The sequence below is a fragment of the Chaetodon trifascialis genome, chromosome 4, assembly GCF_039877785.1.
Source record: "Chaetodon trifascialis isolate fChaTrf1 chromosome 4, fChaTrf1.hap1, whole genome shotgun sequence".
NCBI lineage: Eukaryota > Metazoa > Chordata > Actinopteri > Chaetodontiformes > Chaetodontidae > Chaetodon > Chaetodon trifascialis.
Window position 1 is genome coordinate 6,242,717 of NC_092059.1, and position 16,533 is coordinate 6,259,249.

Genomic DNA, 16,533 nt, shown 5'->3' on the forward strand with positions numbered 1-16,533 from the left:
TTTGTTTAGCTTTGTCAGAATGGAGCCACGAGAAACTGAACTTCTGCTCAATCTAACTTGAACAAACACTGCAGACAGTTTGTTTTTTCTCCACCGTCTCTCAGCCAGCTTAACAGGCCGATCTTTGCACCCAGTTTCACCCACAGATCCTCTGCAGGCTGAGGCACAAGCAGAGCAGGCGTTCATTGAGCACGCTGTAACATCTTAAGTGTAACCTGTAATTATATTAATTACACTACATTTGACAAAATGCAGCGTTGTTGACACACTACGTTGTCACGCCGGGATGATTTGCTTGCATGGTGAAAGTGTGAAATGCGATTCAAAGATTCCCCAGAGTAAGGCGTCCATGGTTCATCGTGCTTCATTACAAGGTGGGCGCTGAGATGTTAAAGTTTAAAAAAAAAAAAAAAGCTTAAGTGCTGCAGCTGTCGGGCTCTTCACAAACGTCAAATTGGCTTGCCGCTCTGATTTGACATAAAAGTGTTGGCGCTGGCAGACTGTCAACTCTATGTTTTATTGATAATGAAGAATATCAAAATGTGTTTCCTTTTCAAAAACGAACAGTTTTCCTGATTAACAAACATCCACTCTGGGCGTCTCACTGGTGTCGCATCCCTTTTCTTCAAGGCTGCGACAGACAGGAAGGGAAACAAACAGCAGCACATGGCGTCTTGTGACAACAGGTGGTTCTCCGCCTGAGGGTTCCCAATAAAGTGGCCACTGAGTGCATACCTCCTGCTCAAAGTGCATTTTTCATGAGCTGTCTCAAATCTTTCCTTCTTTCTTGCACGATATTTTCCTCCAAGTTTGACCTCTTCAGTCCATTAAAGACTCGGAGGAAGACGCCACTCCTCGGCCGAACTGCGCGGCGCGTGAGTGGGCTGTAAAGGCTAGCAAGCCTCAATCTAATCTCATCTAAATTAGCATCTGCATTAATATCGGAATTATTATGATTTGCAAGGACACAAGTAGAAGAGGTGTGGGAGGAGAGAGGCGGGGCGGAGAGGGAAAATCAGAGAGGGTTAGAGAGGTGGACAGATGTAATCTTTGTGGATTCACTGAGGATTAATAAAGGCTATTATACTTCAAGAATCCAGCCTGACCAATCAGACTAATTCACTGTCAGCTGGCAGCAGAAAGCCGCAGTTATTCACCTCAGGTCACGTAAATGCTAAAGGTCAGAGGTTATCGCCGTCTTGTCATGGTAATTCAATAAAAAGCTTCTCGTAGAGGGAGAAAAAAGTCCTCTTAGAAGAACGACCCCTGCGCTCACCGATGAAAACGTAATTGCGTGCACAAAAGAAACCTACAGGCGCACTCGTGGACCCACAGATACACACCGACGCGCCGACGCAGGCACACACCGCCTGTGATTAATGTGTGACACGCAGCAGTCTCATAGTCTTTTTCATTACATTCTTCACCACAGAAGTGTGAAACAAAGGCCTGAGATTAAACAGCTCTCCTTCACATTGACTCATTAGTCTCTCTCATTCTCCCTCTCACTTCCTGATCAGTCTCTCCTCTGTGTCTCACTCATTCGGGGCAAGGTCATTTAGGAGTCAGAGCAGCGTGCGGAGGAGGAGGAGGAGGATGAGGAGGGAGAGGAAGGATATTACGAGTGTGAAGGACTATCCCTGCAGGGATCCTCGCAACGGCAACGCCGCCATTTACACCCTAATGATGATCAGTGGAGCTATTTTTATTCAAATCCAGCTACTCTGAAGAGGCAGACAGGCGGGGGCTGGACGGGGGGGGGGGGGTGGCTGGACAGGGGGGAGATGTGTATGTGCTGTTTGTACAGGGGTCAAACACACGAAGCACGCCAACAGGAACATTATCAAAGTTTCCTATTCCCAGAGTACGCTCGTTGCTTGTGTGTGGTATATGATTGCATTTGACTTTCATCACCCTGTTGAGTGTGTGTGTGTGTGTGCATGTGTGTGTGTGTGCGCATGTGTGTGTGTGTGCGCATGTGTGTGTGTGTGTCTGTCTGTCTGTTGGGACGGATGACCCAGATCAGAAAAGAGATAAGCACTCTGCGTGAGCCCAGTTCACATTCTACATAACATTTAGAAAAAGAGATGCAGAGACAAGACAAGGTGTCAGGTGTGTGTGTGTGTGTGTGTGTGTGTGTGTGTGTGTGTGTGTGTGTGTGTGTGTGTGTGTGAGAGAGAGAGGGATGGGGGAAGAAGGCAGAGGAGAAGCTTAAAAACCCTCAAGTCTGAATGCTGAAGGCAAACCATTCATCTTTCCTCTCATATGCTCTTCTGGGCTTCAATCCCAGTCCTTGTGTGAGTGTGTATGCATGTGTGTGTGTGTGTGTGTGTGTGTGTGTGTGTGTGTGTGTGTGTGTGTGTGTGTGTGTGTGTGTGTGTGCGCGCGCGCACGTCTGCATCTCCCCACATATGGAGAGCAGTCTGAATGATGAACATGATCTCCATTGCAGCAGAACAATACTGTTTCTAAATAGGACATGAGAGGCATTCAGCCTTCCCTCACACACTGCGTATGGGGGAACCGACGCTTGTTTGCAGGGGCTGCAGCGCACCGTGTGCAATGAGGCATCTGCTGCAGGTGATAGCGAGTGAGTGCGCACGAGTGTGTGTGTGTGTGTGTTTCTGTGTGGTTTGTGTGCATCCATTAAGTGTCATTCCCAAAGGTGCCCACAGTTTTTGCTACATCAATCAGATGCTTATTCAGAGAATGCTAGGCGTCGCTCTCGCAGTCGGGCAGGTGGCACCGAGCAGCTGGGTGATGGCTGCCAGCCTGGCCCCTGGCATCACCTCTGCTCTGGGACCACCCAGGCCTGCTCTCATACACCTGCTAGCTACCAGCCTCTGGAGCTTTTCACACCTGGATCTGTTTGCTTCTCACCAACCACAACATCCCCGCACCTGTTTGGTATCAAGCTCCTGCGCCCTGATGCGCCCGCACCTGTTAATTAGCTATGAACAATAGCAGCCCTGCATTCTGTTTGCCTGACCCAAATCCATCAGCGGCGGCGAATCAAGACACAGTTAATAAAGAGAGGAAAAAAAAAGTTGCTGACAAAGGTGTGTTTGTGTATGCCAGAGTGTCTAACAATTGTTTGTTCCCTGTATTGAGGGTACAGCCTTAGAAAGTGATTAGTTTTTTGCTCCTTTTGTCAAGACAAAGTACAACATGGCAGAGGGGGCTGTGCGCTTTGATAAGTTGAGAGGAAGGAAGGAAACTTGACAAAGCAATTTTCAAAGCACGTTGATGGGAAACTTGTTGCACATGAACCTTGTTAGAGATAATTGTGGGAAAACCTAAACCACTGGTGAACAGAACAGGATCCTTTGTCCAACAGCTGGCAGAGCAAAGCACCAATCACGGGCAAGGGTTTGGTCCTAATGTGTACGACAGGTGTGACCGTGCGCTCACCTTTCCTCTTGGAGTCCCGTCTGACGCTGCTGGGCCTGACCGCTGGCTGTAGCTCTGTCTCTGTTGACATCCTCAGGCTCCAACTGGGCTAGACTCCGCTCCGCTTGGCTCCGCTGGGCTCCGAGGGTCCAGTTCACAGCGTCAGTGCCCGCTTTGCGTGCGTGGGCGCCGGGTGTGTGCGTGGAGGCGCCGGGTGTGTGCGTGGAGGCGCCAGGTGTGTGCGTGGGCACACAGGCTCATGGGAGAGGGACGGGCTTTAGCCCTGACACAACATCCCACACACACCCACGGAGAGCTGTGGAGACAGAGAGGAAGAAGAGGTTTGCTTCAGTTGGGCTGTGTTTACTCGCGGCAGGAGAGGCCGAGCACGAGTTCGCAGCAGGCGTGAGAACGAGCTTGTGTCTGATCGGGGGCTTTGAGCAGACGCTGCCCGTGGTCACGGACTAGACAGACCCGTCTGCCCTTCCTGCTTCCTGTCAATAATGTCTGTACGGGCACAGCTTGAAGAACAATCCCACCTTTTCAAACCAATTCCCTTTTCAATCATCTAAACAAGTTGAAAAGCAGTAATTATGTTCATTTACACCAAATTCTGGATGATTACAGTCCTGGTCTTATTGCCTTAGTTTTAGCCATCTTTTCTAACAGCTATGATGTCACTGCGCTGATGCTGAGACCTGGGAGCTCACTAAAGAAACACAATCTGACAACGCAAACAGTTCAGTTAGATTATCTAAACCACTTCATTTGGAGGTAAAACCCAACTGGAGGCAGCTGTAACGTCGTTCAACTGTGTGTAACAGTAAGCGCTACAGATCAAAGCCGAACCAGCCTGGTTGTAAACTGTGATGGTCGGTTACAAAGGGAACAATTTCACCATATTAATAACTAATTTTGGCCAACCTGGAGCTTTAAAACCTCTGATCATCTGCTCGTTGCCTTGTTCGGTGATTAACTTGACGGCTGAATGTTCGTTTCATAGCAAAGATGACCAAAACTAACAAGCCAGGTTGTTTGAATGTCATCTTCCTTTAGTGCTGAAACCACACTGGTGGCTCTGCCTGGGCCCTGTCCAGTGCCTGATGGGCCCCTCTGGCCCCCGGCGCTCTGTCCCTTCTTTGCCCATCTGCTGCTACTTTATTCTGAAGTGTTGACTGGCAGCAAGTGCTGCTACCACCTAGCAGCCAGAAACACTCAGATCAGCACTCTAACCCGCACACACGAGAAAACACACATTTACATGCACGCACAAACGCAGACGAACTCCTTTATTACGCAGAGACGCTGAAGTACGAAGACAGCTGCGAGTTGACAAGCTGAATAATGAATCTGACTGCCTTCCTCTCCTTAGACTATCAGTCTTGACCTCTTGTTCCCTGTCCGTCTCCAACAGTGGCTGAGTGGAAACTCGAACAAAACCAAAAGACTGGTGCTTCTTGGAGAAGAGGGAAATCTCTCTTATTCTCGTCCCCCCCCCCACCCCCCCCCACGGTGCTTCTGTGTGAATAGGAGGCCCCTGTGAGCCTCGGGCGAGAACAGATGAATTGAGAGGCTTTTAATTTGCTGCAGACAGAACAGAACAGAGTCCATTTAATTCTGCCAGCAGAGGCCATGTCGGCAAAATGCTGACAATATTCTTTATCTGGTCCAAACACACTAGAAAAGTGTGAGTCACTCCAATTACAGGCATTATCAGCAGCACTGTTCCACCAAATGGATGGAGAGAGAGTGAGCATGAAGAGAGGGGTTAGAGGGAAGAGAAACGAACAGAGTGGAAAGAAAGTGAGGGGTGAGGGAACATGGAGTGGGTGAGGAAGATAATGAGCAAGGGGTAAAAGGGGAGAGGGAAAAAGCCCAAGGAAGGAAAATCAGAAGAGAAAGGATGGAGTTTGAGCGGCTTCGGCTCTAACCCTGAACATGTCCCCCTCTGTCCCTCTCCTCTGCTTCCTTTTTGTTCTCTGAATTTGTTCGTCTCCTTCTCGCTGTGAAGGCTTTCAGGCAGCATCTGGAGCTCGTGTTTAAGAAAGGCAGCCTGTTAATCCTCGACTTGGACCAGAAAAGAAGCAGCCTAGAAACCCCCTCGCTGCCTTTAACCCCCCGAAAATAACAGCTCCTTCTTCCTCAGCTGCGAAAAGCAAGACGCAAAGGCGCGTTTCTGTGGCTGCACGTTGAGCGTGTAATCCGACATATATCAAGAAAAAGAATAGTGAGATGAGTTTTGAGTTCATGTTCTGTCTGCTAAATTGCCCCTGTGAGAGCGCTACTCACTTAGTTGAAGAAGTCCAACTCATCCAACCATCGCGAGCAAAAAACAGCCAAGAGTCCGTGGGTGAAAATGAGCAAGAAACGAGACTCTGAGGCTGAGAAATGAAAAATCTGCTGCAGCGCCGCTCTCCAGACTTCTCCAAGGCTCCAGACATATGGCTGTTTCTCTGGAGAGTCGTGGAAGAGTTCTACATCTAAGCTACAGTCCCTGGAGGGGAGAACAAGCTAATTTCTCCCCCCCAAAAAAGCAGTGCATGTCTAGCTTCAGCTGTACAAATCCCTGGTGCGCACACACACACACACACACACACACACACACACACACATGCAGACAACATGAAGGAAAGAGCAGCGCTGTCACAAGCCATCGTGAACACTGTAGTGGCGGTTTGACCTGGAATCGGCACGCGAGCTAAAAGTAGCAGCGGCGCGGGATGTGAGCGTAGCTTAGCGTGTCTGGATTTAGACAGCAATCTGAAGCCACACCAGAGGAGACACAGGCCGGAGGACAGGGGGACAAGCAGTAAATTGGACGTCCGTAAATGGGACGCTGCCAACAGGCGCGAGTGGGTGATGTGAGGATCTGCCTGTGTGTGTGTGTGTGTGTGTGTGTGTGTGTGTGTGTGTGTGTGTGTGTGTGTGTGTGTGTGTGTGTGTGTGCGTGACTCCATAAACAGGATGCTGCCAACAGGAGCTTAATGCCCAGAAATCATCTGCAGCTACAGTAAAGTCTGCCAGGCGACAGGAAAGAAAAAAGGAAGAAAGAGAAGGGTGGTGGTGGTGGAGGTGTTGGAGGGAGGGGTTGCTGGCTCTCTGCCCTCCCCTCTCTCTCTCTCCCACCTCCCACTCTCAGGGTAATTGTGTTCTGTCCATCAGGCTCAGAGTTAGATTAGCGGCTCCACTCATTCAGCTCTCCTGCCATCTCCATAATGAATAATCACAGAGACCACCTACGCCACCTTTCTCACTACCTGCGCTCCGTCCGACTTCTGCCCCCCTTCCCAGCTCCACCTTTGGATCCTGACACTATACTGCAGAGGCCTTATCAGCGATGCATTTCTGCTGTTAGCTGAACTTGTTGATGAATAACCACGAGCGGGTACCAAAGGTTGCACCGTGTGATGATTGAGATGTGTGAAAGTGGAATCTTTCTTTTAACCGCATTGACCATCAGACACAAGCAAACTGCGAGTTTTAGGCGCTGCGAGTGTGTTGGTTTAACACACCTGGAAATGTCAACTGATAGAGTGCAGTCAATCCAAAGAACTAGAAGTCAATCAAAGACAATGCTATCTGATAAAAACTATGAAACACTGAGACCTACCACTTTACGATCTGCAGCGGGTAAAATACACAACCTCCGGCCAGAGACGACGGCGGCGAAGAATGAACTGAGCGTTGGACGAAAGACCAGTGAATGGAGGTTACGGAGGAGAAGATGCACTGATGGGCGAGCGAGCTGCTGGACTGAGCGTGAATAAGACCTGAGAATGTGAGCGGCAGGTTAAAGTACGGTGTCACACCTAGATAACCGATGCATATCACTTCACTTCGTCCCACGCTCCGCCAACTATAAAAGAAGCGCAGTGTCGTTTATCTTAATCTCACTTTTATTGCAGGGGATTAGCAAAATATGATTGATAGACGGTGACTCTTCAAGGAAGTGACAGTGCAGACTGTCCAGTGCCAACAAGGAGGAAAATCTTAAGTTCTTTCTCCGTAATCCGACCACAGCATGTTACTGATTAATGGGAGATGAATCATTAAAAGCTCACAACATGCAAAATAATGCTTCACCCTTTGAAGAAAGCTTTATTTAAATAATTGGCATGGGTTATTTTCACATCACAGCCAGATTTAAATGAGGTATTTGATTACGAAAATCAAATCAAATGAAATAATTCTGTCACTCAAAGCTGCTGCTCCGGCTCTGCCCGTCATTCTTAAACAAATGGCCAAACAAAAATTTAAAGGCTTAAACACAACAATCAGCTCAACTAACATTTTGTCTTGAGGACAATATGATGCGACTGAACATTTAAAGCATTTTGAACAAATCCCAAACCCGTTCTTGTCTCAGAAAAAGGGCAACAGAGAAAAACTAAACTTTGAGTCTGCTGGTTTTTATTTAACAATTTCCATATTTTAGTGGTAAAAGAAGAAGCAGTGACAGGAAAGTGTTAGATGAGGACATATTGGCACTTACTCGCCAACTTGTCTGTTAAAGTATTCTTAGTTGATCTTAACCATCATCATTTCATCACGTACAACTAGTCATGTAGTGCTAACATCTGGCACAGGATCTGACATGGCGTCACCACGTTTTCACCGTTTAATCGACCAGTTAATCCCAAACCTTTTTGTGATCTATTAATCTTAATTTTTCTAGCAGAAATGTTCAAGTAGTTCCAGCTTTTGAAAGGTGAGAATTTTCTTTGTTTCACGGGACAGTAAAAGTTTCTGGACTGTTGGCTTGGCGTCTGATCTGAACGTGTTATCTTGGATTCCAGAAATTGCAATCAGCATTTTCATCACTTTTTATTGGCTGCTGGAGAATGATTAAAGAAGCACCGTGGCTGCTGTAACATGAGAATAAGACCAAGAACAAAGACAGACCTGGCTGAGGGTGGAGACTGCTGCTGTTTGGCTCATCGTGGCTCAGTGCTGTTACCACCTGCTGAGAGGCCGCTGTCGAAATGCATACGAACACAGCTCGCCACGCCGCGTGCAGCTGAAGCGTGACATACCGGGCCTGTGTTCAAAAAAGCCTTTCTGACACTGATCTGAAGAGCCCCCCTCCCGACCCCACACGGATTTCAGACAATTCCTCTTGAGGTTGAAGTGGGAAAAATATAAATTTGGATTTTAGCGGTTACATCTGCACCTCGCACAAACAACGCCTCGAAATTGTTCCAGCAGCTGTCGGGTGGATAAAGCTCCAGCTATCGCAGCAGACCTGGAGGCCTACAAGAACAGCAGTGCAGCTAGTTCAGCGGGCAGTCAGCCAGGCCACCAGCCAGCACAACAGCACACTGCAGGAGGGAAACATGGAAGCAGAGAGCTGCTCTAGGTGCTCCACATGGCTCCCTGCCTGCCCCAATGACTGGAAGGAACGCTCAGCAGCAGAGGCCTCTACAGGAAAAGGTAAACACACACACATACACACACTTCCTCACCCACAATCTCCCGCCAGAAATAGGATACCCCACAAGATGACAGCCTCACGTGCACATGCGGAGCACAAATTAACACAAAACCATGCACGCACACACGCCTCGCATCATCTTCACCTAACCTATTTACAGACACGGGGCTGTAGATATCAAAGCGCTGCGCTCTCTGTGGGGAATTCCTCCTTTCTCATGTTTTAAGGGGAAATAGATGAAAACGAATCTCATTCTCCCTGCACCTCCCCTGTGTGTGTTTGTGTGTGTGTCTCCTCTGCCTTGTTAATGTGCTAAAATGTAAATTGGTCCTGCTCAACAATGTGTGTGAGGTGGAAGCTGCAGCTTTGCATGCAGACTGTGGATATGCCTTTATTAAGAAAGCTGCACTCTGACTCCACCTCTCTCTGTCATCCTGCTAGCTGGCAAAACAAAATCATTTGAACAGCACGATGAAAAATGTAATGCTGGCTGCCGGACCGAAGACCTTTAGGAGGGGCTTCTTGTTTCTTACATTAGAGGTGGGATGAAATGCTGCCACCAGTTTGTTTGGAGAACAGATCTGACAGAGGGGCTTTGACACACTTTGCTGTAGTCCGGCGTTGCACTTAGGATGCAACTGATGATTTGGAAACTTGTGCATTTATTGACAAGCTGCAGCCTTTCCTTGTATTCATCTCTTAGTTCAGGTGGTCTTCACACATCCAGACCTCATGTTCCTCATTCCCAACGTTCAGGAACATGTGGAAGTGCTGGAGCTCCTTCCTCTCCAAGAACGAGTGATTTATGGTTCCTTCCATGACCCTTCAGATACACTTAAATGCTATTTTTATTCACTTTCATGGTGTCTTTGCTTAACTAGTTTTATGCATGAATACATTGAGTACAGGGAATAAAGACAAGGACTTGAGGTTTTGCAGTTGTAGTGGAGAAAGCGACCCTCTTCACGCTCACACCTTCACAACGACTTATTTTACAATGTGTCCTGTTGCGACCGGCGTGTCCCCAGCAGCTCCAGTGCCAGGGGTCGCTCTTTGCTCTAGAAAACCCATCACCTCCGGGTCACCGTCCATTGTGCTGCTGGCCTGTTAAAAGTGTCCACTCCACATGATTTAGACCCCCTCCCCCAGCCCCTCTGGACCCCCATCAGCAGAGCCCAAAGTGAGTGATGGATTCGCTACATGTGTCGAGTGGGAGAGATGAGAGGAGGATTCTGGTGCATAAAAATAGAGCTGGAGCCTGGCGGAGCACAAGACTGAGACTTAATGAGGGATGCAATCATCAATTATTCAAAACACTTAATCATGGTGTCGTGCGACGCTGTTGCACAAACATACACGTGCGCACACACCCGGACACAAACGCGCACACACAGACGTAGCGGAGGCTTTTCAAAGTGCGCCTCTAAAGGCAGACACAGAGACAGATAGATGGATGAGAGGGAAATGAAGACACAGGAAAGGACTGCGGTGGCGACACAGTGTGTCTGCGTTCCTTTCAACAGACACACAAAAAGAACATACAGACAAGAGAGGTGTAAACATCCAAATCTTAATCCATCCATCACCCAGACCCGCTTATCCTTGCAGCATCACAGGGGGCTGGAGTCCATGTCGGCTCGCGCGGGGTGAAAGTTGGGGTGCACCTCGGACAGGTCGCCGGTCACCCACTCACATGTGCAGGCAATGTGGGGTTTTCTCAGTCTAGCCTGCATGTCTTCGGACTGTTAGAGGGAACTGGGGCATCCAAAGAAAAACTAAGCACACAAGGGAACGACACTGGACTAAACTGACATTTTGTTTCACTTCATGCATAAATTCATTCTCAGTTGTTGCTGTTAGCTTGTTCCTACCGAACCAATCGGGAGCGAGCGATGTAGCCTTCCCCGCTGATGTCCTTTTCATTCAGCGGGGCAGCTGTGGTGCACATACCGACCTTTGAAGTGGTGATCCATATTAATCCTGTTTGTCAGTGTCACTAAATATCCTATGAGTCACAGGAAGGGAGTCTAGCCTCATGTTACCTTAAGTAAAATGAGAAAAAGCTGAGGTATCAGGAGAGAAAACAGTGGACTGGTGCATCTACTATCAGCTCACACACACATATTTACGTCCCTGTAAGTGTGTGGGGCTCGTTTGGAGCAGCTCGTGAAGTTCTTCTGAGAGGAAAACAGCGCATTTCCGCTCAGCCTCTGCACATGCTTTAAAGTAAGGAAGGGAAGACAAGATATAGAAGAGGACAGGATGGCAGAGGAACGGAGCCGGCAGTGAACTAAGAGAAGCGAAGGATGCTTCAGGCTAAACCTTCAACAGTAACAGCCCTGAACTTCTTCGCTTGCAAGCCGCTGGCGAGCCCCGTCTGAGCAGCTCGCTGCCGGCGACTTGTGCCGAGACACATCTGGAGAAGCCAATGGGTGAGATTTATCGAACTCTGTCGTCAGTCCGTCCGTACTGCGGGGGGGGGGGGGATTCTCCAGAGCCCGGTCAGAGCACAGAGGGGATTTCTAGGTTCAGCCTACCCTCTTCGACCCTTGGGAGAGATCCCACAGGGAATACAAGTACATCTTCTCCCCAGGCCTCCCTGTGCAGCCTCCTGCCACCGGCGGCCATCAGTCAGTCACAGTTCCTGCCTCCTGACCGTGCGTCTAATCGCCCACGCACACTGTCACAGCCGCCTGGCCTGCCACTTAAAACACAGACAGCCAAACAAAATCAATCTTTACCGAGTGTCCGTGTTTAATAAGGCCCTGTTGTTTCTTATGGACTCTGACAACATGATCAGGCCCTACACTACCACACACACGCACACACACACACACACACAGAATAAACACCAGTGTGTGGCACAATAAGCTGCATATGTCACAATTTCTCATAGTAGACTTTAGATTTTGCTTGCTGTACTACTTGGCTGTCCAATCAGATATGGAGACACACACACACAGAGCTGTGTTTCCATCACTTTTGGGGACATTACATAGACTTACATTCATTTCTTGGAGACCAAACCTTAACACCACTCTTTAAACGTAATGATTTACATCATGGGGACATCATCATGTGTTTTGTCCGCCATAAGGAAGGCGAGCGCTCACAATGTGACCGTGGAAATTGGTTTATGTCCCCACAACGTGAGGAGTAGACATCCACGCACACGCATCCACACACACACACGGAGCCCAGATAAAGACTGCTCCCTCTGATGTCATCAGCAGACTCAGAGTGAATCACCATGGGATTGTCAGACTCAGGACACGATTTGCATAATTTCCATTTGAGAATTTCAAACTCTTTGAACTTTGCGCAAACATTTCCAGCCAAACACACACGTTCTCACACACACACACATGTACACACACACCAACCATGGCAATGTGCAAAAATCTCACGCTGCATGTGGAGTCTGTGAAAGTTCCTGGAGGTGAAACTTTGTGCCAGCTCTGGAAATAGACCCTTTTAGCACCCTGTGGTCTATTGGACTGCTGGTCTGTCTGAACTCTCACAGAGAGTAGAGGGGCTATTGGCATTCACTTCCCTGTGGGGCTCCGAGTCAATACGAACCTCTCAAAACTCAGAAAAGGCTGTGTGCATTCCTCAGTGTGTGTGTGTGTGTGTGTGTTTGAGAGAGAGAGAGGGGGAATGCTTAAATTCAATAGCCATTTTTCCATCTGTAAGCAGCCATCTCAATGACGTCATTTGTTCCAGACATGCATTAGTTGTAGATACACTTTGGTGCAGTTACGCAGGTACACACAACCACTGCATCAGTGTGATACGTCTGTGCTTGTGCTCGTGTGTGTGTGTGTGTGTATCTATGTGTATGTGGTGCGGGTAATGATGGTGTGCTAAAGCAGAGTCCCACCCCGTCAGGGCCCAGCCTCTCAGTGCCATCCATCATAGCGGAGCTGCTAATGATACCAATGCATACACCGGCACAGAGAGGGCCGGGGGGAGCTGGGGAGAGGTGTGTGGAAAACAAAAAAGGAGGACAGGGATAGCGGAAGAGGAGGCAAGGGAGCCAGAGAGGAAGATCGTTGTGGGAAAAGTGAATTAGGCAGCCGGGATTAAAAGAGACAAAGAACAACAAGAATTTCGCTGTTATTACTCTACTGTAGGTTATTTTATATACAAATCCCTGTCATGCCAATAAAGCTAATTTTAATTTGCATTTTAGAGAGAGAGGAGGAGGAGGAGGAGAAGGAGGAAGGGGGGGGAGAGGGAGCTGGTAGAGAAGAGGCAACCAGCATGAAGAGGGAAGGAAATGTGCTGTCACAGGCTGAGGAGTGAAAGACTATCTGTGTGACTGGAATAGGCAATCTGATTCTCCCAGCCCTCCTCCTCTCTCATACACACACACAGGGGCGCGCACGCACACACACACACACAGTGCACACACCACTGCCCACTGCCAAACACACACAGAAGCTCATTGCATCAGTGTGGATTAATATTAAACGCCAGCGGATGCTCCTTGTTTGACTTCTCAGGAAAACGACACAAGTCTGCACTTTGCTGATTGTCTTTCATATTTTAGGGATGCCTCTGTGTCCGTGAGATACACAAGATTACATTTAAACACAAACACCAAGGAGAAGCAGTCATATTTTAAGCATTTTTCCAAGGGACTCTAGCAACAACGCAACATACCGCCTGTGCTGGATTGGGCTCTTTTAATGTTGGAGGGGAGTGGGACATTTTTTAGAAAACGTCATGTTCAACCATCCATCCATTGTCTATACCCGACTATCCCTTTCCGGGGTTGCGGGGGGGCTGGAGCCTATCCCAGCTGTCAACAGACGAGAGGTACACCCTGAGCCGGTCGCCAGCCGAACGCAGGGCAACATACACAGACATACATTCACGCTCACACCTAAGGACAATTTAGAGTCACCAATTAACCTAATTCCTCTGTGGGAGGAAGCCGGAGTGCCCGGAGAGAACCCATGCATGCACGGGAAGCCCGACCCGGGGATCGAACCGGTGACCTTCTTGCTGTGAGGCACGCGCACTACCTGCTACACCACCGTGCCGCCTCATGTTCAACCGCTGCAACAAAAAAGTGACTGAGCAAGACAAACGACAACTGTAACAGCTCAAGGATCCCTTTGGTTTGTGGAGATAGAAAACCTGGAACATCTGTCAGAGAAATCGGTCATTCACAAGATATTTTTCAAGCAATGCGAAAGAAATCTTCAAAGCACCACGAAACGTCTAAAAATAAAATTTGACCATGCTGCTGTAAAGAATATTTAAAAGGTTCTTTATGGTCCCAAAATGCCATGTTAGAGTCTGTAAAGGTCCAGTTATCTGCACCATGTGACAACTCATTGTTTATCTGCTCTCTAAAGAGAAATCTCTCAAGAACAATGTCAACCAAGCGCAGACTAAAAAACACCCGAAACAGCAGAATCCAAAGCTAAGAGTTTACTTTTGCCAAATTCGTCTTTTGATGCACTGTCTGTATTTTCCAGACTACCTTTAGCTCATTCAGAATTCAGCTAGATCTGTCGAGAGAGCGACCGAGACAGAAAAGGCTGGGGCACTTCTTTTTTTCTTCTCATCTTATTCCCAAGATACATCATCCTCTTCACTTCCTGGAGCGAGATGAAGGCCGGCAGGGCTGTAAAATTAGCCTATCAGATGCCTCCACCAGCCAAAGGAGAACTCTGAATATGCTAATAGACAGGAGATTAAGATATGTAGCTGGGGGCGCAACCACTCTCTCTCTCACACACATACACACACACACACACACACACACACACACACACACATACACACACACACACACACACACACACACACACACACACACACACACACACACACACACACACTTAAACATTTTCTTCTATGATTATAGAGGCCTAAATTATAATGGTATATCTCAAGAGCAGTGAGAGCTTTGGAGGATGTTAGTGTCTTTGATGAGGATACAGGTAATGAAGAGGGCTATTTTTTATGTGGGGCTGAACAAAAAAGGATAAAAAAGATTAAAAAGGTGTGTGTGTGTGTGTGTGTGTGTGTGCGCGCGTGCATGTGTAATGATATACAGAGAACCTAGAGAGAGACTCACTCGATTACACAGGACTGTAGCTGCTGCAGGCGGAGGACACAGGTGAGGAAATCCCTCCCTTTCTTACTTCCATCTCTCAGCCCTAGTCCCTCGTTATCATGGCGTTACACAAACAGGTGCAGAACCCCCTCCCCGCCTCGACCCTGCACCACCAGCCCCCCCCCCCAGTCTCCATCTCCTGGATCTCCTCTAACAACCTGCGCATGAAAAACATCATCCATCCCTTCCTTTGTCTCTCCTCCTCGGTGTTTCTCCCTCCGTCTGATTGCTCATCTTTCTTCATTGCTCCGCCTGCCTCTCTCCCAGGGCTTGCCATCTGTACAGTAACAGGTGTGCTGTGCATGTGACGGATGTGTTTGTTACCTGTAGCGCTGCCTGCAGCCACGTGGAGAATAGCTGCCTCCGCCTATCCGCCTCCTGACCTACTAGCTACCATCCTGCTCTCCTTCTCCTTCTCCTCTTCCTCTGCGCCTCCTTCAGACGGCGACAGGATGGAGGAGAGGAGCGGGAGATGAGCGGTGTAATGAGTTGGGGAGGCAGCCGTGAGCTGTCGTGGATTTGTACGTGTGTCTGTATACGTTTGTAACAGCCGCGCTGTGGCGGCATGTTCACCGTGGTGGCGTTTGGGTAATTAGTCCCACCAGTCTGTGAGTGTGCGTGTATGTGTGAGCATATGTGTGTGTGTGTGTGTGTGTGTGTGTGTGTGTGTGTGTGTGTGGGGTCCGCCGGCTCATCTCATTAGTCTCACAGGTGAGTGATGAAACGCTCTGCGACACCTGGAAGTGTTCCTCCCATCCTCCATCCCTCCCATCTCTGCTGTTGTCTTCATTTAAAGCTATCCCCCTCGACAACTCCCCCAGCCCAGTCACAACACACTCCACAGGACGGCTACACACACCTTGCAACACACACATTATCGCTTGCAGCCATACCTCGCTCTGGAGCCTTTTTCAGTCAGGGTGTCTGAAACATTGCTGGGTCTATCCGTCTACTGAAGTAATGGCTTTTTGGGCTTTCGAACATTCTGTAAAAGGTGTCTAATGACTGTATTAAGATATACGTGTCCCGGCGGTGGCTCAGCGGGTACATCGCAGGGTTGGCAGTTCAACCCCTGAAGTGTCCTTGCGCAAGACGCAAACCCCAAATGCTCCTAACAGTTGGGCCGGTGCCTCGCTTGCTAGCTCACTACCATCTGTGTGAGTGTGTGTGTTAATGAGAGGCAGACTGTGAACGACTCTGGATAAAAGTGTTATATAAATGCAGAGAATCCCGTGAGAAGGCTGCTTGGGATGTAGGTGCAACGCTTGCACAATATTGGGTATGTGGTAAGCCAGAAAGAGCAGCGGCACCTTCATGTCCCTCAGCGTGGTCTCAGCTCTCTTACAGGCTGCACCACTGACACATTTTTAAACTTATTTTGCGGTTCAAGCTTTAATTAACACCCATGGTGATCACTATGGATGCTGCTCAACCCGTGCTTCTCAACGCACGGTCCTCTAATGCAGTTTCTCAACAGTTCCATCATTTATTGGACTGAATGCAGAATGCTGCCTATGTTAAACAGCCCAACATCGACTCGACAGACTGTGACTCTGATTTACCTCCCGTCTGCTCACAC

General features: G+C 48.5%; 1 protein-coding gene across 5 annotated transcripts in view; it reads right to left on the reverse strand.

Annotated features, from left to right (window-relative positions):
* dab1a (DAB adaptor protein 1a) overlaps positions 1-16,533 on the reverse strand; it is a 196,064-nt gene that overhangs the window by 47,009 nt on the left and 132,522 nt on the right. For all 5 annotated transcript variants that reach the window (XM_070961672.1, XM_070961674.1, XM_070961676.1 and 2 more), the window contains one exon: positions 3,412-3,706. In XM_070961672.1, coding sequence (XP_070817773.1) covers positions 3,412-3,481 — 70 coding nt within the window. In that variant the 5' untranslated portion in view covers positions 3,482-3,706. The remainder of the gene's footprint in view (positions 1-3,411; positions 3,707-16,533) is intronic.